This window comes from Oncorhynchus gorbuscha, linkage group LG22 (genome assembly GCF_021184085.1).
Source record: "Oncorhynchus gorbuscha isolate QuinsamMale2020 ecotype Even-year linkage group LG22, OgorEven_v1.0, whole genome shotgun sequence".
Classification (NCBI taxonomy): domain Eukaryota; kingdom Metazoa; phylum Chordata; class Actinopteri; order Salmoniformes; family Salmonidae; genus Oncorhynchus; species Oncorhynchus gorbuscha.
The window spans coordinates 39952602-39980309 of NC_060194.1; the positions used below are offsets into that span (position 1 = coordinate 39952602).

Consider the following 27708-nt stretch of genomic DNA (forward strand, 5'->3'; position numbering starts at 1 on the left):
TCCCAGCGCGCACGACCCACGTGGAGTTCCAGGTCTCCGGTAGCCTCTGGAACTGCCAATCTGCGGTCAACAAGGCAGAGTTCATCTCAGCCTATGCCTCCCTCCAGTCCCTCGACTTCTTGGCACTGACGGAAACATGGATCACCACAGACAACACTGCTACTCCTACTGCTCTCTCTTCGTCCGCCCACGTGTTCTCGCACACCCGAGAGCGTCTGGTCAGCGGGGTGGTGGCACCGGGATCCTCATCTCTCCCAAGTGGTCATTCTCTCTTTCTCCCCTTACCCATCTGTCTATCGCCTCCTTTGAATTCCATGCTGTCACAGTTACTAGCCCTTTCAAGCTTAACATCCTTATCATTTATCGCCCTCCAGGTTCCCTCGGAGAGTTCATCAATGAGCTTGATGCCTTGATAAGCTCCTTTCCTGAGGACGGCTCACCTCTCACAGTTCTGGGCGACTTTAACCTCCCCACGTCTACCTTTGACTCTTTCCTCTCTGCCTCCTTCTTTCCACTCCTCTCCTCTTTTGACCTCACCCTCTCACCTTCCCCCCCTACTCACAAGGCAGGCAATACGCTCGACCTCATCTTTACTAGATGCTGTTCTTCCACTAACCTCATTGCAACTCCCCTCCAAGTCTCCGACCACTGCCTTGTATCCTTTTCCCTCTCGCTCTCATCCAACTCCTCCCACACTGCCCCTACTCGGATGGTATCGCGCCGTCCCAACCTTCGCTCTCTCTCCCCCGCTACTCTCTCCTCTTCCATCCTATCATCTCTTCCCTCCGCTCAAACCTTCTCCCACCTATCTCCTGATTCTGCCCCCTCAACCCTCCTCTCCTCCCTCTCTGCATCCCTTGACTCTCTATGTCCACTATCCTCCAGGCCGGCTCGGTCCTCCCCTCCCGCTCCGTGGCTCGATGACTCATTGCGAGCTCACAGAACAGGGCTCCGGGCAGCCGAGCGGAAATGGAGGAAAACTCGCCTCCCTGCGGACCTGGCATCCTTTCACTCCCTCCTCTCTACATTTTCCTCCTCTGTCTCTGCTGCTAAAGCCACTTTCTACCACGCTAAATTCCAAGCATCTGCCTCTAACCCTAGGAAGCTCTTTGCCACCTTCTCCTCCCTCCTGAATCCTCCGCCCCCTCCCCCTCCTCCCTCTCTGCAGATGACTTCGTCAACCATTTTGAAAAGAAGGTCGACGACATCCGATCCTCGTTTGCTAAGTCAAACGACACCGCTGGTTCTGCTCACACTGCCCTACCCTGTGCTCTGACCTCTTTCTCCCCTCTCTCTCCAGATGAAATCTCGCGTCTTGTGACGGCCGGCCGCCCAACAACCTGCCCGCTTGACCCTATCCCCTCCTCTCTTCTCCAGACCATTTCCGGAGACCTTCTCCCTTACCTCACCTCGCTCATCAACTCATCCCTGACCGTTGGCTACGTCCCTTCCGTCTTCAAGAGAGCGAGAGTTGCACCCCTTCTGAAAAAACCTACACTCGATCCCTCCGATGTCAACAATTACAGACCAGTATCCCTTCTTTCTTTTCTCTCCAAAACTCTTGAACGTGCCGTCCTTGGCCAGCTCTCCCGCTATCTCTCTCTGAATGACCTTCTTGATCCAAATCAGTCAGGTTTCAAGACTAGTCATTCAACTGAGACTGCTCTCCTCTGTATCACGGAGGCGCTCCGCACTGCTAAAGCTAACTCTCTCTCCTCTGCTCTCATCCTTCTAGATCTATCGGCTGCCTTCGATACTGTGAACCATCAGATCCTCCTCTCCACCCTCTCCGAGTTGGGCATCTCCGGCGCGGCCCACGCTTGGATTGCGTCCTACCTGACAGGTCGCTCCTACCAGGTGGCGTGGCGAGAATCTGTCTCCTCACCACGCGCTCTCACCACTGGTGTCCCCAGGGCTCTGTTCTTGGCCCTCTCCTATTCTCGCTATACACCAAGTCACTTGGCTCTGTCATAACCTCACATGGTCTCTCTTATCATTGCTATGCAGACGACACACAATTAATCTTCTCCTTTCCCCCTTCTGATGACCAGGTGGCGAATCGCATCTCTGCATGTCTGGCAGACATATCAGTGTGGATGACGGATCACCACCTCAAGCTGAACCTCGGCAAGACGGAGCTGCTCTTCCTCCCGGGGAAGGACTGCCCGTTCCATGATCTCGCCATCACGGTTGACAACTCCATTGTGTCCTCCTCCCAGAGCGCCAAGAACCTTGGCGTGATCCTGGACAACACCCTGTCGTTCTCAACTAACATCAAGGCGGTGGCCCGTTCCTGTAGGTTCATGCTCTACAACATCCGCAGAGTACGACCCTGCCTCACACAGGAAGCGGCACAGGTCCTAATCCAGGCACTTGTCATCTCCCGTCTGGATTACTGCAACTCGCTGTTGGCTGGGCTCCCTGCCTGTGCCATTAAACCCCTTCAACTCATCCAGAACGCCGCAGCCCGTCTGGTGTTCAACCTTCCCAAGTTCTCTCACGTCACCCCGCTCCTCCGTTCTCTCCACTGGCTTCCAGTTGAAGCTCGCATCCGCTACAAGACCATGGTGCTTGCCTACGGAGCTGTGAGGGGAACGGCACCTCAGTACCTCCAGGCTCTGATCAGGCCCTACACCCAAACAAGGGCACTGCGTTCATCCACCTCTGGCCTGCTCGCCTCCCTACCACTGAGGAAGTACAGCTCCCGCTCAGCCCAGTCAAAACTGTTCGCTGCCCTGGCCCCCCCAATGGTGGAACAAACTCCCTCACGACGCCAGGACAGCGGAGTCAATCACCACCTTCCGGAGACACCTGAAACCCCACCTCTTTAAGGAATACCTAGGATAGGTTAAGTAATCCCTCTCACCCCACCCCCCCCTAAGTTTTAGATGCTCTATTGTTAAGTGACTGTCCCACTGGATGTCATAAGGTGAATGCACCAATTTGTAAGTCGCTCTGGATAAGAGCGTCTGCTAAATGACTTAAATGTAATGTAAATGGACTGGGAGACTAGTCAGGATCGAGGGAAAGATGAACAGAGCAAAGTACAGATCCTTGATGAAAACCTGCTCCGCAGCCCTCAGGACCTCAGACTGGGGCAAAGGTTCACCTTCCAACAGGACAACGACCCGAAGCACACAGCCAAGACAACGCAGGAGTGGCTTCGGGACAAGTCACTGAATGTCTATGAGTGGCCCAGCTAGAGCCCGGACTTGAACCCAATCGAACATCTCTGAAGAGACCTGAAAATAGCTGTTCAGCAACGCTCCCAATCCAACCCGACAGCTTGAGAGGATCTGCAGAGAAGAATGGGAGAAACCCCCCCAAATACAGGTGTGCCAAGCTTGTAGTGTCATACCCAAGAAGACTTAATGCTGTAATCGCTGCCAAAGGTGCTTCAACAAAGTACTGAGTAAAGGGTCTGAATACTTATCGAAATGTAATATGAAAGTTTTTTTTAAACATTTTTAAATGTACGTAACAAAATGTGGAAAAAGTTAAGGGATTTGAATACTTTCCGAATGCACTGTATGTAGCGATTGCAGATTGCTCCTTTAAATGTATAAGCATGGAGACAAATGCTGCCATAATTTGGCTAAATGCACTCAGATATTCTTGGCGGGGTTGGAAGGTAAACATACTGTAGAGAAACAGAGATGAATAGAAACTCACTGTTCTTGACTACATTTGAGTCAGATACTTGTGGTTACTCAGATGATCGGCAGAAATGATTGGAATCTGTGGATGGAGACAGAGCAGAGAAATCAAAAAAACATCCCACATCTTATGCACGTCATCTGAACCCCCACCCCTCAAAAACACATCCCACATCTTATGCACATCTTATGCACGTCATCTGAACCCCCACCCCTCAAAAACACATCCCACATCTTATGCACATCTTATGCACATCATCGGAACCCCCACCCCTCAAAAACACATCCCACATCTTATGCACATCTTATGCACGTCATCTGACCCCCCACCCCTAAAAAACACATCCCACATCTTATGCACATCTTATGCACATCATCGGAACCCCCACCCCTAAAAAACACATCCCACATCTTATGCATGGTAGAGCATGGCGCTTGTAACGCCAGGGTAGTGGGTTCAATCCCCGGGACCACCCATACGTAGAATGTATGCACACATGACTGTAAGTCGCTTTGGATAAAAGCGTCTGCTAAATGGCATATATTATTATATTATATTACATCATCTGACCCCCCCCCCCACCCCTCAAAAACACATCCCACATCTTATGCACATCATCTGACCCCCCCCCCCCCACTCCTCAAAAACACATCCCACATCTTATGCACATCATCGGACCCTGATCCGCAGTTTTAGGCAAATCTCAGAGTTCATTACCCAAAAGGAGATGAAGATAGCAAGATAAGGCAGAATGTGGTTACAACGTTACCTAGATAAAACCAAACATTGTATAGGCTCACTGACACCTGATCAAGGAAGGGTTGGCGGGGCGTGTGTGAGGGGAAGGAAACTAAATTGTCAGTCGGTAGTGAGGTGGCTACCCATGCAAACTCAAGTCCTACAATTTGGTGACCTCCTTTAAAAAAATGATGTTTGGGCACTACAAAAATAACCTGTAGCTAGTTAAGGATAAACACAGTTTCTTTGGGGATAATAATGTTGAATCTAATGTCTCTATCTATTACAGCTTGTTGCACTCTCAGTATAGGTAAACATATATCTTTTTTGACTATGTATTCTATCCCTTGTCCTATGTGACCACATACTGTGTACTTCTACATCTCAACTGTAATGTCTCCTCACTAAAGGGCCTTGGAATGTCAGCAGCAGAAAAATGTGGACTCCTCAGACACTGCAGTAGCATTGACTGCATGCGGCACATCGATGCCCTACGTAAGCAGCTGCAGAAGAACCAAGTGGCACAGATAGCAACTGTTGTACAAAATACTTTACAAAAAGAAGGAAAACCTCCTCATACATACCAATTGCATGTACTCATTGGTAGTCAACTTTGATAAGGAAGAGTCCTCAAAATGAGAAAGGACAAATATCGAGGTTAAAATTATGTCAGACATTATAACGGCAAACAGTAAATGTCTCCCCAGAATGACAAGTTAATAACATTTTTAACTTGTATTTAACAAGTACATTAAAAGTTGACCATTAACATCACACATGTACTGTTCTAACAACCAACACTATAAAGGTCCATCTAATAATGTTAAGAACTGGAAACAACTAGTGTAAGTCAACGAGAGGGAAACCCATCTCCTGGGATAGAGAGAGAGAGAGAGAGAGAGAGAGAGAGAGAGAGAGAGAGAGAGAGAGAGAGAGAGAGAGAGAGAGAGAGAGAGAGAGAGAGAGAGAGAGAGAGAGAGAGAGAGAGAGAGAGAGAGAGAGAGAGAGAGAGAGAGGGGGGGGGGGAAGAAAGAGATAGAGGGGCGGTAGAGGAGCAAACCTGATTGGCTGAGGTGGTTGCGAAGGGAACGCTTGTGGCAGATGTGGTGGCTGCAGATGCTGGCGTACCACCGTGCATCATGGGTACTTTTGTCAGAAGGGAAAATCATATAAGCAACAACACACAGAGGAGTGGAGTATGGCCAATTGGCCACCAGGCAAATGTGAAGGACTGGTTGTGAGGAGGGGGTGGTGGGGTATTCCAATTCAATAACTCACTCCCTTTCCCTCTGAGAGGATTGGATAGATGTAAGCAATAGGAAGCAGACAACAAGAAGGTTAGGGAAGGCAGTTACTATATTGCCTGAACACTTCCAGTCCTTTCTAATCAATCAATCTGATCTGAAGAGGAAAAGGACATGAGGGAGAAGAGAAGGGAGTGAGTTATCTGATTGGAATGCAGCCATGGATGTAAAGGGTATAGGGGATTCAGTGTGGTACATTTGTGGATGGCATATTGAGGTTATACCAGCCAAAAGCTGATGTTGTCAACAGAGAGGGCAGAGAAGGGTCAAGGGTCAAGCAATCACAGCTTAGTGTCCAAGGTGTATTTACAGTAACATGTTTGGTAGTACACCCGAAACAGAATAAAACTTATCTCCAGTATTTACATTTATAGATATGACTAAATACAGTATCATTGACAAATGAAATGTGCAAATGAGTCAGTTATATACCACAACCAACCCTGTGACTCCCAAGTCACCAACACCCATGATGAGATGATTTGTGAATTGATGAAGTCAAAGGCTATATATAGGGCTCAAATGTATCAAAGCAAAGGCAGATCCAACTACAGGTTGATATGATCATACTAATGATTACTAATTCATTATTATTGATTAAACTATTTGCCAGATCCCAGATCTGTTTGTGCTGTCTTGACTAATCAATAATCATTGACTAGACAGCACAAACAGATTGGGAGTCATGCTAGAAAACTATCTGGGTTCGCTTCAGAAAGCCAAGGTGCCACCTTTTAGCTGTGTGATGGTTAGTTAGATTTTGATGGCGTGCGAGTCACTGGTGTGGCTGAAAGCTAATTGGTGAAGAAGGAATGCTGGAACCTACCAACACCGGTGGTGGGGGTCATGCAGAATATTGAGCCTGCTCAAATGCCCATCATGCAGTGCAACAGGAAGTGTGCAACAGGAAGTGGATTGGAAAAGGGGGGAGAGAAATCAAAACAGCCCATCACAAGATTCGTTAGAGTGAAAGAAGAGATCAGGAGAATAACATGAATGAATTAACTGGTCAGCATTCAGTAACACAGTCAGTGGACAGCAGTGGAAAGACTGAGGGAAATGTGTAGTTGGATTTACTTTCTGAATTGACTGGAATTTAAATGTAATTGACCCCAACCCTGGTGCTGACCAATCTAGACCAAACTAGATGATCAGGAGAATCAGGTTGAGAGTTTATACTGATCAGATCAGGCACTTTTGTCTGAGGTGTCATGGATTATTAATTTGCAATCAACTGTGATAATAATAGTAGCAGCAATAAACAATCAATTAATAGTTATAGAAAAAAGTCATAATCATAATAGTGACACATCACATACATGCACGCTCAAGATAGAAACAAAAACAGGAAGCAGCTCAGTATTAATATGGAGGTAAGAGATAGAGTATGTTGCCAAACAGAAGCAGTAGTATTAATATAGAAGCAGGACATATAGCATTAATATAGAAGCAGGACATATAGTATTAATATAGAAGCAGGACATATAGTATTAATATAGAAGCAGGGCATATAGTATTAATATAGAAGCAGGGCATATAGTATTAATATAGAAGCAGGGCATATAGCATTAATATAAAAGCAGGGCATATAGTATTAATATAGAAGCAGGACATATAGTATTAATATAGAAGCAGGGCATATAGCATTAATATAAAAGCAGGGCATATAGCATTAATATAAAAGCAGGGCATATAGTATTAATATAGAAGCAGGGCATATAGTATTAATATAGAAGCAGGGCATATAGCATTAATATAAAAGCAGGGAATATAGTATTAATATAGAAGCAGGACATATAGTATTAATATAGAAGCAGGGCATATAGCATTAATATAAAAGCAGGGCATATAGCATTAATATAAAAGCAGGGCATATAGTATTAATATAGAAGCAGGGCATATAGTATTAATATAGAAGCAGGACATATAGTATTAATATAGAAGCAGGGCATATAGTATTAATATAGAAGCAGGACATATAGTATTAATATAGAAGCAGGACATATAGTATTAATATAGAAGCAGGGCATATAGCATTAATATAAAAGCAGGACATATAGTATTAATATAGAAGCAGGGCATATAGCATTAATATAGAAGCAGGACATATAGTATTAATATAGAAGCAGGACATATAGTATTAATATAGAAGCAGGACATATAGTATTAATATAAAAGCAGGACATTCAGTATGTTGCCAAACAGAAGCATTGGGTCAGAAAGAACAACCCAAACTTCCCTATGCCGTCTCCATCCGACCACATTCACACACAGCTCCCAGACCATATTCACACACAGCCCCCAGACCACATTCACACACAGCTCCCCAGACCATATTCACACACAGCCCCCCAGACCACATTCACACACAGCCCCCCGGACCACATTCACACACAGCCCCCCAGACCACATTCACACACAGCCCCCCAGACCACATTCACACACAGCCCCCCAGACCACATTCACACACAGCCCCCAGACCACATTCACACACAGCCCCCAGACCACATTCACACACAGCCCCCAGACCACATTCACACACAGCCCCCAGACCACATTCGTACACAGCCCCCAGACCACATTCGTACACAGCCCCCTCAGACCACATTCACACACAGCCCCCAGACCACATTCGTACACAGCCCCCCAGACCACAATTGCACACAGCCCCCCAGACCACAATCGCACACAGCCCCCAGACCACAATCACACACAGCCCCCAGATCACATTCACACACAGTCTCCATCCGACCACATTCGTACACAGCCCCCTCAGACCACATTCACACACAGCCCCCAGACCACATTCGTACACAGCCCCCCAGACCACAATTGCACACAGCCCCCCCAGACCACAATCGCACACAGCCCCCCCCAGACCACATTCACACACAGCCCCCAGATCACATTCACACACAGCTCCCCAGACCACATTCACACACAGCTCCCCAGATCACATTCACACACAGCTCCCCAGACCACATTCACACACAGCCCCCAGACCACATTCACACACAGCCCCCCAGATCACATTCACACACAGCCCCCAGATCACATTCACACACAGCTCCCCAGACCACATTCACACACAGCTCCCCAGATCACATTCACACACAGCCCCCAGACCACATTCACACACAGCCCCCAGATCACATTCACACACAGCCCCCAGATCACATTCACACACAGCTCCCCAGAACAAATTCACACACAGCTCCCCAGATCACATTCACACACAGCTCCCCAGACCACATTCACACACAGCTCCCCAGATCACATTCACACACAGCCCCCCAGACCACATTCACACACAGCCCCCAGACCACATTCACACACAGCCCCCAGACCACATTCACACACAGCCCCCCAGACCACATTCACACACAGCCCCCAGACCACATTCGTACACAGCCCCCAGACCACATTCGTACACAGCCCCCTCAGACCACATTCACACACAGCCCCCAGACCACATTCGTACACAGCCCCCCAGACCACAATTGCACACAGCCGCCCCAGACCACAATCGCACACAGCCCCCAGACCACAATCACACACAGCCCCCAGATCACATTCACACACAGTCTCCATCCGACCACATTCGTACACAGCCCCCTCAGACCACATTCACACAGCCCCCAGACCACATTCGTACACAGCCCCCCAGACCACTATTGCACACAGCCCCCCAGACCACAATCGCACACAGCCCCCCCCAGACCACAATCACACACAGCCCCCAGATCACATTCACACACAGTCTCCATCCGACCACATTCACACACAGCCCCCAAGATCACATTCACACACAGCCCCCAGATCACATTCACACACAGCCTCCATCCGACCACATTCACACACAGCCTCCATCCGACCACATTCACACACAGCCCCCCAGATCACATTCACACACAGCCCCCAGACCACATTCACACACAGCCCCCAGATCACATTCACACACAGCCCCCCAGATCACATTCACACACAGCCCCCAGATCACATTCACACACAGCTCCCCAGATCACATTCACACACAGCCCCCCAGATCACATTCACACACAGTCTCCATCCTCCAACTGTATGGCTGAGCTATAACTACACACAGTCTCCATCCTCCAACTGTATGGCTGAGCTATAACTACACACAGTCTCCATCCTCCAACTGTATGGCTGAGCTATAACTACACACAGAGTTTGCTCACAGCTCTTTTTTTGTGCAACCGTGAGTGAGAGTCATTCCAGTTGATCTGACCTGTACCCTGTATATTGTTCTTCAAAAGGTTATTTGTAGAATCTTTGAGATTGAGAAAGGTTATTTATAGAGCCAAAGAACCCTTATTTGGCACTATACAGAACCATTGTTTTTTAGTGTGTAGCTTTAATGTCCAGGCAGGTCTACTCGCTCTAGTTCTATGTATGAAAGAGACCATATGAAAGCAGCGTGGGCGCCAAGGGAGCCATACCTGAGGGGAGGAAGGCAGCCTGCTGCTGAAACTGCATGTTGGCTAGGGCCTGTTGGTACTGGAGCATGCCAGTGTTGAACATGGCAGAAGACCCGTTAGCCTTCTCCAGGGCTGCCCGCTTGGGCATGGGAGGCATGACACTGTGGGGGATCCCCTGCCCAGACCCAACGGAGGGAGGGAACGAAAGAGGGAATGAGAGAGAGAGAGAGAGAGAGAGAGAGAGAGAGGGGGGGGTATGTGTGTGTGAGAGAGAGAGAGAGAGAGAGAGACAGAGAGACAGAGAGACAGAGAGACAGAGAGAGAGGGGGGAGGTGTGTGTGTGTGTGTGAGAGAGAGAGAGAGAGAGAGAGAGAGAGAGAGAGAGAGAGAGAGAGAGAGAGAGAGAGAGAGAGAGAGAGAGAGAGAGAGAGAGAGAGAGATAAAGAGAGATAAAGAGAGAGATAAAGAGAGAGATAAAGAGAGAGAGAGAGAGAGAGAGAGAGAGAGAGAGAGAGAGAGAGAGAGAGAGAGAGAGAGAGAGAGAGAGAGAGAGAGAGGGTGTGTTGGAGGTAAAAACAAAAACAAAAAAGATAATTGCTGTTAAGTTAGAGGATAAAATAACAACATCACAACAACAGCAATGTGTAACTGTGTTTAACACATTATCCTCAGCAAGCAAGCAGTCTACACAACTACTACACAAGCAAGAGCATGGTGCTAACCGGGGCTACATAGTGACTATAAAGCATTCATATCCATGATATAATCAGTTACTAAGCTTAATAAGGAGGATATACAGTATAAATCCACCTAGGGCTGACTTAATGCAACTAAAGCAAGCATTGCTCTATTAATATAACAACACAGCTATGAGGAAGTGATAGGAAGCAGAGAGAGAGAGACAGAGAAAGAGAGAGACAGAGAGTGAGCAAAAGGGAAAGAGAGAGAGAGAAAGAGACAGAGACAGAGACACAGAGAGAGAGAGAGAGAGACAGAGACACAGAGAGAGAGAGAGACGGAGAAAGAGAGAGACAGAGAGTGAGCAAAAGGGAAAGAGAGAGAGAGAAAGAGACAGAGAGAGACAGAGACACAGAGAGAGAGAGAGACAGAGAGAGAGAGAGAGAGAGAGAGAGAGAGAGAGAGAGAGAGAGAGAGAGAGAGAGAGAGAGAGAGAGAGAGAGAGAGAGAGAGAGAGAGAGAGAGAGAGAGCAAAAGGGAAAGAGAGAGAGAGAGAGAAAGGGAAAGAGGGAGAGAGAAAGGGAAAGAGAGAGAGAGAGAGAGAGAAAGGGAAAGAGAGAGAGAGAGAAAGGGAAAGAGGGAGAGAGAAAGGGAAAGAGAGAGAGAGAGAGAGAGAAAGGGAAAGAGAGAGAGAGAGAAAAAGGGAAAGAGGGAGAGAGAAATGGAAAGAGGGAGAGAGAAAGGGAAAGAGGGAGAGAGAGAGAGAGAGAGAGCAAAAGGGAAAGAGAGAGAGAGAGAAAGGGAAAGAGAGAGAGAAAGGGAAAGAGAGAGAGAGAGAGAGAGAGAGAAAGGGAAAGGAAAGAGAGAGAGAGAAAGGGCTGCACTGCTAAATCCATGATCAACTGTATTATGAGTCGTTAATATTAACTCTATCTAGGGTGGGGTCGCTACTATATGACTCTAATCCCATCCCACTCATTTAGACATGCACTAGGAACACATACATGCATACATACTGTACAAACAAACATACATACATACATCTAATTACAATTGAACATTGAACATAAACTTGTGCCATGCCACCATTTAAATGTACTTTTAAATTCTACACTCCCTAGTTATCTTCTTCTACTGTTAAAAGCTACACTCCCTAATTATCTTCTTCTACTGTTAAAAGCTACACTCCCTAACTCTCTTCTTCTACTGTTAAAAGCTACACTCCCTAATTCTCTTCTTCTACTGTTAAAAGCTACACTCCCTAACTCTCTTATTCTACTGTTAAAAGCTACACTCCCTAACTCTCTTCTTCTACTGTTAAAAGCTACACTCCCTAATTATCTTATTCTACTGTTAAAAGCTACACTCCCTAATTCTCTTCTTCTACTGTTAAAAGCTACACTCCCTAATTCTCTTCTTCTACTGTTAAAAGCTACACTCCCTAATTCTCTTCTTCTACTGTTAAAAGCTACACTCCCTAACTCTCTTCTTCTACTGTTAAAAGCTACACTCCCTTATTCTCTTCTTCTACTGTTAAAAGCTACACTCCCTAACTCTCTTTGTCTGCTGTTCACATAAGATATAGGTGATGAATTGATTGTGGCCCTTTGTACAGATTTCCATATCCAAATGTCAAATTGATGTTTGTTTGGGAGGTGGGTTTTTAATAGCAAACATGGTGGAGATGGTCAATTCAGTCCAAGCTGGGAAGGAAGCCACAATCAGTTTATCACAGGAAATAATGACAGATATAGCAACAGGAGGAAAGATAACAAACAATAACAAATTAAAGTAGTTATATCTGGGTTAAGACATTGCACTACGACAACAAAGCCACATGCCAAGCTAAAAGGTGAAAGGTCATAGTACCAGGTCAAAGGTTGCGTCGAGGGGTCGCTTCAGTGATTTGACAGCCGACTGAGTCTTAATTAGCAGGCAGCGAGCACATGATGGCAATGGGCCAATGGGGTTCAAGCGCATTAACATAAACCAGCAAGCAGAGGTGTATCATGGGGGCAGCAGTGCAGTTTGGGTAGGTGAGAAAAAACAAAAGAAATAAAAAAACTAATCATTGGAATGCAGTATACAAGGGGATTACAGAACTAGGACATGCACAGTGTGTGGACACTACAGTACTACGGCTGACAAGTACAGAACACTTCAGTAAGGATCTAGCTAAGTCAAATACTGTGAAAGATGGAAACACAAACAAAATGGACTGTTCACTGTCATTACTTCAAAAACACTGGGCTTTGAGCGATATGGTCACACTTTAAATAAACTACAACTTATTATGCCTTCATAAACCCTTCATAAGGTCTTCATAAACCCTTCATAAGGCCTTCATAAGGCCTACATAAATGGCACAAAGCATTTTATGAGCAAATGTCCTATTTTACAAAGGGTAGTATTGGGTTAATACCACATCAGACGCAAGGGCCTGTTACATCACCTTTATATTTGCTTATAAATAATCATACATCTATGTAGGCCTTAGATGTACATATTTAAAGGGTTTAAGAGGCCTTTATTAAGCACAATGAGCTACAGTTTGTTTAACATGTGACCAGTAGGGTCATTCAATTATAAAATAGCAATATAGTGTTATACTGAACGTATCGTAGTCATTGTCACATTTCTATGACTATACACCACCAGGCTTGTTATTGTTCCTCATACAAACAAAGCCTGGCAAATACTAAGAACAACACACAAGTGTCACAGTGCTAGTTTAGCTGTGGATGTTCAACGAGAGAGGAAGGACCATTGTTATATTAGACTCAGAATGCAGTCAGATAAGCACATTGAATATCAACAGGAAGCTGTGCAGGGGAAGACACGCCCACTGACATAGTTACAGATACAATCAGTCAGTCCAGGTAAACTTCTGTTATTCTATCAGTTAATGTCACAAGCCAGAAGGGACATATAGTATAATGGAGAAGTTACCCGCAGACACAGATCTAGGATCAGTTTACCCTCCACAATCCTAAGACCCGTGTCTAGGGGCATCTTCATCCTACTGAGTGTGTTTTCCTAATCCCCACTCTGCGACTGTTACAGAGAGGATCCAAGATGGCGGATTACTCACCATGGCTGCAGCGGCGGTGGCCTGGTTGACCTGGTGCTGGGCGGCCTTGATCTTGGCCTGCAGGTGGGCCGGAGGGTGGAAGTACTTGCACTTCTCCCTGGAGCAGCGGCCCTTGATGTAGTCCATACACACGGTGACCGTGTTGTCGTTGGTGTCTATCATGGTGCTGTCTGAGGGGTGGGAGAAGCGACAGTCGTTCTCCCCCCGGGAGCAGTTGCCCCTCTGGTACTCACGACACACCTGGTGAGGGGCGAGAGATAGGAACATAACGGATCAGTTCCACTTTAACCTCCTGTCACAAGGGCTTCGTAACGCCGTCATAATCATGACATATCAGATGCCATAATCCAGGGGTGTCAAACTCAGTTACACAGATATGCGCAGAGCAGATGTTGTGCAGACATTGAGCAGGGTCACCGGTGTGTTTGACATGGCGTTTGTAAGGCAGTAGAGGGCAGCATTTGTAAGGCAGCAGAGGGCAGCAGAGGCTTTATGTTAGCACAGCATGTTTGTGTTCTTGGGTCAGTACAGGGTTTCTGGGTGTATGTGCGTGCGTGTGTATCTGTCTGTCCGTCCATCCCTCCGTCTGTATCTCTCACCTCCAGCCTGTCTGTCCTCATGAGTTTCTGTGCGGCAGCGGCAGCAGTGTTGGGGACCTGTCCGTGGTTGGGGTGGCCTGCCATGAGGACCTGTGGACTGGGCATGATCTCTGGCTGCATCAGGCCGGGTGACACTGGGCCCAGGTACGGGTTGAAAGCCGCAGCGCTGGCATTGGTGGCCAGGCCTGGCGCCATGGGGAACATAGGCTGTTCGGGGGCAGAGAGAGACAAAGGTCAAAGGTGAGAAGTTATACTTCCTGGTAGGTCAAATATTAAATGTACTTTGTTCAGCAGTTAACTGACCGCCTATTCCCTATGTGCTGCATTGCTTTAGGACACTGCTCAGAAGCACTGCACTATATAGGGAATAGAGTGACCTTTAGACTACTGTAAGTGTTGTAATGTAATGTGGTGGTGCCAGGTATTTACTTGATGTAAGCTGAACCTGTTGCTGTCTTGGACCAGGTCATAGAGATTCACCTGGATTGGCAAAGGTTGAGGAAAAGGTTGAGGAAAATGAAGAGGGGTTTCAGATCCTGGCATTCCATTCTATTATACACACGTGTGTGTGCATATGCGTGTGTGTTTGTTTGTGTGTGCATACATGTGTGTGTGTGTTTGCATATGTGTGTATGCATGTATGTGTGTGTGTGTGTGTGTCTGTAAGACATACATGTACTGTACATGAGTGTGTGTGTGTTGTCTCACCATAGGCTGAAGCTGTGTGCCAGGCATCATGGCGTTGGCGAGCTGCATCTGCTGGGCCAACATGGCCATGTTCTTCTGCTGGATCAGATTGTTCCTACCGTTGATCTCCAGCTGGGTCTTCAGGTGACCAGGAGGATGGAGGTACTTACAATTCTCCCTGGAACAACGGCCCTGATGGGGGGGGGACAACAGGAAGAGAGTAAATTAGGTGAAAGTTGACTTAGATTCAGACAGCACTGGCATTACTTTGACTGTAAAACATGTATGACAACAACAGACAGAAGATAGACAGATACCCATAATTCCATGCTATCATTTAATTCCATATTTATACAACATGTATAATCTGCAGTATGAGATCCTGTCCTGAGATGACCTGGTGATTTGTTATGGTTCCCTCTGCTAGTCAACATCAGAGGCATGTCCTGAAAACACACACACACAGTCAGCTGGCAACTGCGTGTGTGTGTGTGTGTGTGTGTGTGTGTGTGTGTGTGTGTGTGTGTGCGTGCGTGCGTGCGTGCGTGCGTGCGTGCGTGCGTGCGTGCGTGTGTGTGTGTGTGTGTGTGTGTGTGTGTGTTTGCTTGTGTGTGCGTGTGTGTGCGTGTGTGTGTGTGTGTGTGTGTGCGTGCCTGCGTGCGTGTGTGTGTGTGTGTGTGCGTGCCTGCGTGCGTGTGTGTGTGTGTGTGCCTGCGTGCGTGTGTGTGTGTGTGTGTGCGTGCCTGCGTGTGTGTGTGTGTGTGTGTGTGCGTGCCTGCGTGTGTGTGTGTGGAGCTGTTTATAGCTGCATGCCCCTAACCCTGCTTCACCCTATTTCTGGACTAAGCCTGGTACTTGCTAATTGTTAAGGGTTCTCTTTATCTGCTCTGCCCTGTGGGAGAAAAATGTGTGTCTGCATCTGTGTTTCTGTGTGTCTGTGTGTCTGTGTCTGCGTCTGTGTGTCTGTGTGTCTGTGTCTGTGTCTGTGTCTGTGTCTGTGTCTGTGTCTGTGTCTGTGTCTGTGTGTCTGCATCTGTGTGTCTGCGTCTGTTTGTCTGCGTCTGTGTGTCTGCGTCTGTGTGTCTGCGTCTGTGTGTCTGTGTGTCTGTGTCTGTGTGTCTGTGTGTCTGCGTCTGTGTGTCTGCGTCTGTGTGTCTGCGTCTGTGTGTCTGTGTGTCTGCGTCTGTGTGTCTGCGTCTGTGTGTCTGCGTCTGTGTGTCTGCGTCTGTGTGTCTGTGTGTCTGCGTCTGTTTGTCTGCGTCTGTGTGTCTGTGTGTCTGTGTGTCTGCGTCTGTGTGTCTGTGTGTCTGCGTACATGTGTGTGTTCAGTCCAGAAGAGGGTCTCTGTGGCCCTGTGGGACCACCTCCCATTTATCCAGCCAGGCCACCTGTCTGACAGGAGGTATACACACATTCATATGATACAGAGACATTGCATCACAATATGAAGTGAAACTTCAAAACACTTGTGCCAAGAGTTGATGAACTAACTAAGAGAGACGGTCTATGCTGTCTGCTGTCAATACACAGCGCCAAGAAGGAAGGGTGCAGTACACAGTGTGTGTGTGCTGTGTGTGTGGTGTGTGTGATGTGTGGTGTGTGTGTGTGTGATGTGTGGTGTGTGTGTGTGTGTGTGTGTGTGTGTGTGTGTGTGTGTGTGTGTGTGTGTGTGTGTGTGTGTGTGTGTGTGTGTGTGTGTGTGTGTGTGTGTGTGTGTGTGTGTGTGTGTGTGTGTGTGTGTGTGTGTGTGTGTGTGTGTGTGTGTGTGTGGTGTGTGTGTGCACGCATGTGCTTTATGCCTCATGGACAGTGTCTGTTACAAGCAGACGTCTACACAGACATCTGACTTGTTGAAACTTGAGACACAGAAATGTGAACAACTGGGTCAAATCATGGTCCCTGCCTCAGCAGTCTGCTGTACGACTGGCTAGCTTGTTAAAACACTGTTGCTAAGTCCTATCACTGCTGACCTGAATTAGAAAAGAGACACAGCTAAACGACTAACATGTAAATGGTTGAAAGCCTCAACAATTTGACTCTTTCAAGCTAAATGGTGCATGCAAGGCAGAAGGGATACTCTATGCAATGGTAACGCCACCAAGCTAACAGGAGTTATGACTGTAAACAGTTTGACAGAGGTTAAAAGAGAGGCCATACTGAAGCATCAACGCAGGTCTAAGACTGGACTAATGGACTAACTGGCTAAAGTGCAAACACAGTGAGTCAGAAACTCAAGAGTGAGACTCTGCCAAGCTTATTTTGAAAGAGGTTCTGAAAATAAGTTCTAAAACTGAGCAAAACTAAGCATACTCAATGCTACTAACCATAAGCTCAATTCTCCATGAGCTGAACTGACATTCCTAATCATTCTGACACAGATAAGGGGGTTCTGAACTGGCATTCCTAATCATTCTGACACAGATAAGGGGGTTCTGAACTGGCATTCCTAATCATTCTGACACAGATAAGGGGGTTCTGAACTAGCATTCCTAATCATTCGGACACAGATAAGGGGGTTCTGAAACAGAGCTGCACCTCTACTAGCCAGAGACTGGCATGCAGGGGGGCAAGGGGAGGGGCCAGAGTAGTTAACAGGCCTCGAGGGTTCGCATTGCGCTCACCCCACCTGACCCCATCCACCCCACCTGACCCCATCCACCCCACCTGACCCCATCCACCCCACCTGACCCCATCCACCCCACCTGACCCCATCCACCCCACCTGACCCCATCCACCCCACCTGACCCCATCCACCCCACCTGACCCCATCCATCCCACCTGACCCCATCCACCCCACCTGACCCCATCCACCCCACCTGACCCCATCCACCCCACCTGACCCCATCCACCCCACCTGACCCCATCCACCCCACCTGACCCCATCCACCCCACCTGACCCCATCCACCCCACCTGACCCCATCCACCCCACCTGACCCCATCCATCCCACCTGACCCCATCCACCCCACCTGACCCCATCCACCCCACCTGACCCCATCCACCCCACCTGACCCCATCCACCCCACCTGACCCCATCCACCCCACCTGACCCCATCCACCCCACCTGACCCCATCCACCCCACCTGACCCCATCCACCCCACCTGACCCCATCCACCCCACCTGACCCCATCCACCCCACCTGACCCCATCCACCCCACCTGACCCCATCCATCCCACCTGACCCCATCCACCCCACCTGACCCCATCCACCCCACCTGACCCCATCCACCCCACCTGACCCCATCCACCCCACCTGACCCCATCCACCCCACCTGACCCCATCCACCCCACCTGACCCCATCCACCCCACCTGACCCCATCCATCCCACCTGACCCCATCCACCCCACCTGACCCCATCCATCCCACCTGACCCCATCCACCCCACCTGACCCCATCCACCCCACCTGACCCCATCCACCCCACCTGACCCCATCCACCCCACCTGACCCCATCCACCCCACCTGACCCCATCCACCCCACCTGACCCCATCCACCCCACCTTGGATTTACCACTGTGGCATTTGCCAAGGGAGGTTGTGTATGACGACAGCCAACCCCCGTACTAGGAAACTTGCAGCCCTCTATTCTACTGAGCTATTTACTTTATGTTCATATTATTTCTTTTATTAGTTCTTACTGTTGTTGTATTGACGAGAAGGAACCTGCAAGTAAGCATTTCATTGGATGGTGTAAACCATGTGTATCCTGTACATACGATGAATACAACTTTAAACTTTAAATCAAAACAGTGGCTAAAGCAGGCTGCCATTTTGAATAGTGAAACGTCAGCCTGTGGAAACTGGGAAGGTGACAGACAAAGTGAGTCACGTACTGTAGCATGAACCTGCGTCAGTGAAACGCTAGAACCTGCTGCATGACAAGTCCGTAGTGATGGTCAGAGGGAGAGGGAGAGAGAGAATTTAATTGAATTGAGAGGGGGGGGGGAGAGAGAAGAATCCCGGCCCTAACAACAGAATAATCCCGGCCCTAACAACAGAATAATCCTGGCCCTAACAACAGAATAATCCCGGCCCTAACAACAGAATAATCCCGGCCCTAACAACAGAATAATCTTGGCCCTAACAACAGAATAAACCCGGCCCTAACAACAGAATAATCCCAGCCCTAACAACAGAATAATCCCAGCCCTAACAACAGAATAATCCCAGCCCTAACAACAGAATAATCCCGGCCCTAACAACAGAATAATCCTAGCCCTAACAACATCGTAATTCCTGGAATCCATGCTTGCTCCCTGATGCTCACAGATACATACAGACAGAGACAATTATTAAGAATTGTTGCATACAGGGAAGTCAGAAATGGAACACCATAGATTTAAAGGCATATAACCACTATTCAATAAGCAGAGGAAAAGCAAGGCACTCTACAACAATTACATTGTCTTCATTAAAATATCCTGTCCATCTGTATACAATGGTTCCTTCTATCTGTCTCTGATGTAACCTCATTCCACTGCTCTAAACAAGCCTCATTCCACTGCTCTAAACAAGCCTCATTCCACTACTCTAAACAAGCCTCATTCCACTGCTCTAAACAAGCCTTATTCCACTACTCTAAACAAGCCTTATTCCACTGCTCTAAACAAGCCTCATTCCACTGCTCTAAACAAGCCTCATTCCACTGCTCTAAACAAGCCTTATTCCACTGCTCTAAACAAGCCTCATTCCACTGCTCTAAACAAGCCTTATTCCACTGCTCTAAACAAGCCTTATTCCACTACTCTAAACAAGCCTTATTCCACTGCTCTAAACAAGCCTTATTCCACTGCTCTAAACAAGCCTTATTCCACTACTCTAAACAAGCCTTATTCCACTGCTCTAAACAAGCCTTATTCCACTGCTCTAAACAAGCCGTATTCCACTGCTCTAAACAAGCCTTATTCCACTGCTCTAAACAAGCCTTATTCCACCGCTCTAAACAAACCTTATTCCACTGCTCTAAACAAACCTTATTCCACTCCTCTAAACAAGCCTTATTCCACCGCTCTAAACAAACCTTATTCCACTGCTCTAAACAAACCTTATTCCACTTCTCTAAACAAGCCTTATTCCACTGCTCTAAACAAACCTTATTCCACTGCTCTAAACAAGCCTTATTCCACTTCTCTAAACAAACCTTATTCCACTGCTCTAAACAAACCTTATTCCACTTCTCTAAACAAGCCTTATTCCACTGCTCTAAACAAACCTTATTCCACTTCTCTAAACAAGCCGTATTCCACTGCTCTAAACAAGCCTTATTCCACTGCTCTAAACAAGCCTTATTCCACCGCTCTAAACAAGCCTTATTCCACTGCTCTAAACAAGCCGTATTCCACTGCTCTAAACAAGCCTTATTCCACTGCTCTAAACAAACCTTATTCCACTGCTCTAAACAAACCTTATTCCACTCCTCTAAACAAGCCTTATTCCACCGCTCTAAACAAACCTTATTCCACTGCTCTAAACAAACCTTATTCCACTTCTCTAAACAAGCCTTATTCCACTGCTCTAAACAAACCTTATTCCACTGCTCTAAACAAGCCTTATTCCACTTCTCTAAACAAACCTTATTCCACTGCTCTAAACAAACCTTATTCCACTTCTCTAAACAAGCCTTATTCCACTTCTCTAAACAAACCTTATTCCACTTCTCTAAAGTGCCATGTGGCCCAAAGGTGAGTATTCAGCTCTAAATATGTTAAGAGACATAAATGGTTTATAATAATTTGGTCTATTTGCAAGTAGAGTATTTTGCTGTGTCATTCTAGATGTTTGTGAGAGACAGAGAATAGGTGTGGGGACACTGCCACCCTTCTAGCTCAATACTTCTCCTCCTACATTCATCTCTCCTTCATTCTCTCCTCAGAATGAGAGACAATGCTCTTATTTGCTGTTAAGCGGAGCAGGATGATTGGCTAGTGCGGCAAGTGCAGACACAGTGCGATTTAAGCAAACAATGAATCAGCCTGCAAAGAATGCTGGGAGGAGCCACATCCCTTCCTGTCAAGGCAAGAGGACGGAGTGTTGAGGAGCTCGGAGTTTGTGTTTGTGTGTGTTTTGTGTGTGTGTGTGTTTTGTGTGTGTATGTGTGTGTTTTTGTGTGTGTGTGTATGTTTTTGTGTGTTTTTGTGTGTTTTTGTGTGGTTTTTGTGTGTGTGTGTGTGTGTGTGTGTGTGTGTGTGTGTGTGTGTGTGTGTGTGTGTGTGTGTGTGTGTGTGTGTGTGTGTGTGTGTGTGTGTGTGTGTGTGTGTGTGTGTGTCTAGACAGAGAACAGAACCAGCGACAAGCTTTTAGACACCTGGGACGTTAGCACTGAGTCATCTAATCCCCACACCCTCCAAAACACCCACCCACCCACACACACACACCCTCCAAAACACCCACCCACCCACCCACACACCCACCCACCCCACACCCACCCACCCACCCACCCACCCCACCCACCCACCCCCCCACCACACACACACACACACACACACACACACACACACACACACACACACACACACACACACACACACACACACACACACACACACACACACACACACACACACACACACACACACACACACCTTCCAAAACACCCACACACACACACACACACACCCACACCCACACACCCTCCAAAACACCCACACACACAAACACACCATTTCTCCACACACACACTTCTACATGCATAATCCAAACACAGGATAAGGGCTGCGTTTATGTAGAGACACCAACCAGCAGACTGCATCACAGTCTCTCAGTTCGACTGGTGGAGAACTCCCTTCACAGTGTCTGAGGATAGGAAGCTTTGACCTGCCAATACGGTTGGCCAGAAGTCACTGGGACAGAGAACAGAGACATGGCTTCTCATCGCTGATCACAACACAGCAGGCTACTGGGAATCTAACAAGACTGTGACTCCAATACAATGTAATACACTGGAGATATACAAACAACACAAACATACACACACACACACACACACACAAATACACATAGGAAGACGTGTTTCTCTCATTTACCCCCTACTCCATCCTTACACACAAAGATGGCACATACACTACCGGTCAGATGTTTTAGAACACCTGCTCATTCAAGGGTTTTTCTTTATTTTACTATTTTCTACATTGTAGAATAATAGTGAAGACATCAAAACTATGAAATAACAAATATGGAATCATGTAGTAACCAAAAAAGTCTTAAGTAAATCAAAATATATTTTATATTTGAGATTCTTCAAATAGCCACCCTTTGCCTTGATGACAGCTTTGCACACTCTTGGCATTCTCTCAACCTGCTTCATGAGGTAGTCACCTGGAATGGATTTAAATTAACAGGTGTGCCTTCTTATAAGTTAATTTGTGGAACTTCTTTCCTTCTTAACGCGTTTGAACCAATCAGTTGTGTTGTGACCAGGTAGGGGTGACATACAGAGGATGGCCCTATTTGGTAAAAGACCCAAATCCATATTATGGCAAGAACAGCTCAAATAAGCAAAGAGAAACGACAGTTCATCGTGACATGAAGGTCAGTCAATATGGAAAATTTAAAGTGCAGTCGCAAAAACCATCAAGTGCTGTGAATAACTGCCTCTCATGAGGACAACCACAGGAATGGAAGACTCAGAGTTACCACAGCTGCAGAGGATAATAACTTTTTTGCCCGCTTTGAGGACAATACAGTGCCACTGACACGGCCTGCAACGGAAACATGCGGTCTCTCCTTCACTGCAGCCGAGGTGAGTAAGACATTTAAACGTGTTAACCCTCGCAAGGCTGCAGGCCCAGACGGCATCCCCAGCCGCGCCCTCAGAGCATGCGCAGACCAGCTGGCCGGTGTGTTTACGGACATATTCAATCAATCCCTATACCAGTCTGCTGTTCCCACATGCTTCAAGAGGGCCACCATTGTTCCTGTTCCCAAGAAAGCTAAGGTAACTGAGCTAAACGACTACCGCCCCGTAGCACTCACTTCCGTCATCATGAAGTGCTTTGAGAGACTAGTCAAGGACCATATCACCTCCACCCTACCTGACACTCTAGACCCACTCCAATTTGCTTACCGCCCAAATAGGTCCACAGACGATGCAATCTCAACCACACTGCACACTGCCCTAACCCACCTGGACAAGAGGAATACCTATGTGAGAATGCCGTTCATCGACTACAGCTCGGCATTCAACACCATAGTACCCTCCAAGCTCGTCATCAAGCTCGAGACCCTGGGTCTCGACCCCGCCCTGTGCAACTGGGTACTGGACTTCCTGACGGGCCGCCCCCAGGTGGTGAGGGTAGGCAACAACATCTCCTCCCCGCTGATCCTCAACACGGGGGCCCCACAAGGGTGCGTTCTGAGCCCTCTCCTGTACTCCCTGTTCACCCACGACTGCGTGGCCACACACACCTCCAACTCAATCATCAAGTTTGCGGACGACACAACAGTGGTAGGCTTGATTACCAACAACGACGAGACGGCCTACAGGGAGGAAGTGAGGGCCCTCGGAGTGTGGTGTCAGGAAAATAACCTCACACTCAACGTCAACAAAACTAAGGAGATGATTGTGGACTTCAGGAAACAGCAGAGGAAACACCCCCCTATCCACATCGATGGAACAGTGGTGGAGAGGGTAGCTAGTTTTAAGTTCCTCGGCATACACATCACAGACAAACTGAATTGGTCCACTCACACTGACAGCGTCGTGAAGAAGGCGCAGCAGCGCCTATTCAACCTCAGGAGGCTGAAGAAATTCGGCTTGTCACCAAAAGCACTCACAAACTTCTACAGATGCACAATCGAGAGCATCCTGGCGGGCTGTGTCACCGCCTGGTACGGCAACTGCTCCTCCCTCAACCGTAAGGCTCTCCAGAGGGTAGTGAGGACTGCACAACGCATCACCGGGGGCAAACTACCTGCCCTCCAGGACACCTACACCACCCGTTGTTACAGGAAGGCCATAAAGATCATCAAGGACATCAACCACCCGAACCACTGCCTGTTCACCCCGCTATCATCCAGAAGGCGAGGTCAGTAAAGGTGCATCAAAGCTGGGACCGAGAGACTGAAAAACAGCTTCTATCTCAAGGCCATCAGACTGTTAAACAGCCACCACTAACATTGAGTGGCTGCTGCCAACACACTGTCATTGACACTGACCCAACTCCAGCCATTTTAATAATGGGAATTGATGGGAAATGATGTAAATATATCACTAGCCACTTTAAACAATGCTACCTTATATAATGTTACTTACCCTACATTATTCATCTCATATGCATATGTATATACTGTACTCTACATCATCGACTGCATCCTTATGTAACACATGTATCACTAGCCACTTTAACTATGCCACTTTGTTTACTTTGTCTACACACTCATCTCATATGTATATACTGTACTCGATACCATCTACTGTATGCTGCTCTGAACCATCACTCATTCATATATCCTTATGTACATGTTCCTTATCCCCTTACACTGTGTATAAGACAGTAGTTTTGGAATTGTTAGTTAGATTACTTGTTGGTTATCACTGCATTGTCGGAACTAGAAGCACAAGCATTTCGCTACACTCGCATTAACATCTGCTAACCATGTGTATGTGACAAATAAAATTTGATTTGATTTGATTTGATAAGTTCATTAGAGTTACCAGCCTCAGAAATTGAAGCCCAAATAAATCCTTCACAGAGTTCAAGAAACAGACACATCTCAACATCAACTGTTCAGAGGAGACTACGTGAACCAGTCTTTCAGGGTCGAATTGCTGCAAAGAAACCACTACTAAAGGACACCAATAAGAAGAAGAGATTTGCTTGGGCCAAGAAACACAAGCAATGGACATTAGACTGGTGGAAATCTGTCCTTTGGTCTGGAGTCCAAATTGGAGATTTTTGGTTCCAACCGCTGTGTCTTTGAGACACAGAGTAGGTGAACGGATGATCTCTGCATGTGTGGTTCCAACCGTAAAGCATGTAGGAGGATGTGTGACGGTGCTTTGCTGCTGACACTGTCTGTTATTTATTTAGAATTCAAGGCATATTCAACCAGCATGGCTACCACAGCATTGTGCAGCGATAAGCCATCCCATCTGGTTTTGGCTTAGTGGGACTATCATTTGTTAATTCAACAGGACAATGACCCAACACACCTACAGGCTGTGTAAGGGCTATTTGAACAAGAAGGAGAGTGATGGAGTGCTGCATCAGATTACCTGGCCTCCACATCCCCCCAACCTCAACCAAATTGAGATGGTTTGGGATGAGTCAGACAGCAGAGTGAAGGAAAAGCAGCTAACAAATTAACTTTTAAGAAGGCACACCTGTTAATTGAAAAGCATTCCAGGTGACTACCTCATGAAGCTGGTTGAGAGAATGTCAAGAGTGTGCAAAGCTGTCATCAAGGCAAAGGGTGGCTATTTGAAGAATCTCAAATATAAAATATATTTTGATTTACTTAAGACTTTTTTGGTTACTACATGATTCCATATGTGTTATTTCATAGTTTTGATGTCTTCACTATTATTCTATAATGTAGAAAATAGTAAAAAATAAAGAAAAACCTTTGAATGAGCAGGTGTTCTAAAACCTTTGACCGGTAATGTACGCCACACAAAAATGTAGTGTTCCCACACACACACACACAGCACATGAGATGATGATGGCTTTTCCACACGTTGTTCTGAGCAGCGTAATGGTTCTCTTATGGGGACACAGGTAATACTGGTAATGACACACACACACACACACACACACACACACACACACACACACACACACACACACACACACACACACACACACACACACACACACACACACACACACACACACACACACACACACACACACACACACACACACACACACACACACACACACACACACACACTGAGCTTACTGGGCAGGGTTCCGGGGGCTTGCAGTGGTATGAAAGGTCCAGAGAGCGTTAATCTATGATAAGAGCTATGAAAGCCCCCAGTGGCACATTAACTGTGACACTAAATGACACGGTAGAGACACCAACCAGGCCACCCAGCATGCCACAGTCACACATAGAGGTTTATGTCATGCAGACTGACAAAGAGTGGTGGGTTTCAGAAATGTGTTTATATGTTGAGGCTATACTCAGAAGTCTCGTAAAGTGTTTCCTGGTAATTGGAAGCTTTTTCTGTGTCATAGACACACACAACCAGACAGACACACACAACCAGACAGACACACACAACCAGACAGACACACACACACAACCAGACAGACACACACACACAACCAGACAGACACACACACACAACCAGACAGACACACACACACAACCAGACAGACACACACACACACAACCAGACAGACACACACACACACAACCAGACAGACACACACAACCAGACAGACACACACAACCAGACAGACACACACAACCAGACAGACACACACACAACCAGACAGACACACACAACCAGACAGACACAAACAACCAGACAGACACACACACAACCAGACAGACACACACACACAACCAGACAGACACAAACAACCAGACAGACACACACACACACAACCAGACAGACACAAACAACCAGACAGACACACACAACCAGACAGACACACACACAACCAGACAGACACACACACAACCAGACAGACACACACAACCAGACAGACACACACAACCAGACAGACACACACAACCAGACAGACACACACAACCAGACAGACACACACAACCAGACAGACACAAACAACCAGACAGACACACACAACCAGACAGACACACACAACCAGACAGACACACACACAACCAGACAGACACACACACACACAACCAGACTGACGCATACAACCAGACAGACACACACACAACCAGAAAGACACACACACAACCAGAAAGACACACACACAACCAGACAGACACACACAACCACACACACACACACACACACACACACACACACACACACACACACACACACACACACACACACACACACACACACACACACACACACACACACACACACACACACACACACACACACACACACACAACCAGACAGACACACACACACACACACACAACCAGACAGACACACACACACACACACAACCAGACAGACACACACAACCAGACAGACACACACACACACAACCAGACGGACACACACACACAACCAGACACACACATACACACACAGCCAGACACACACATACACACTCACAACCAGACAGACACACACAACCAGACAGACACACACAACCAGACAGACACACACAACCAGACAGACACACACAAGCAGACAGACACACACAACCAGACAGACACACACACAACCAGACAGACACACACACACTCACAACCAGACAGACACACACACACACAACCAGACACACACATACACACTCACAACCAGACAGACACACACACACACACAACCAGACAGACACACACACACACACAACCAGACAGACACAACTAGACACACACACAACCAGACATACACATACACACACAGGACC

The 27708-nt window shown here is 47.2% G+C and overlaps 1 protein-coding gene across 12 annotated transcripts in view; it reads right to left on the minus strand.

Annotated features, from left to right (window-relative positions):
* LOC124009340 (muscleblind-like protein 1) overlaps positions 1–27708 on the minus strand; it is a 54585-nt gene that overhangs the window by 2764 nt on the left and 24113 nt on the right. The window contains exons 2-11 of one of the 12 annotated variants that reach the window (XM_046321020.1): positions 15218–15388; positions 14939–14989; positions 14510–14716; positions 13911–14150; positions 12689–12742; positions 10163–10316; positions 6526–6561; positions 5456–5541; positions 4980–5006; positions 3673–3738 (exon numbers count right to left, since the gene is read on the minus strand). In XM_046321020.1, coding sequence (XP_046176976.1) covers positions 3682–3738; positions 4980–5006; positions 5456–5541; positions 6526–6561; positions 10163–10316; positions 12689–12742; positions 13911–14150; positions 14510–14716; positions 14939–14989; positions 15218–15388 — 1083 coding nt within the window. In that variant the 3' untranslated portion in view covers positions 3673–3681. Of the gene's footprint in view, positions 1–3672; positions 3739–4979; positions 5025–5455; positions 5542–6525; positions 6562–10162; positions 10317–12688; positions 12743–13910; positions 14151–14509; positions 14717–14938; positions 14990–15217; positions 15389–27708 lie in introns of all 12 variants that reach the window. The other 11 variants (XM_046321019.1, XM_046321024.1, XM_046321025.1 and 8 more) reach the window with 11 other exon arrangements.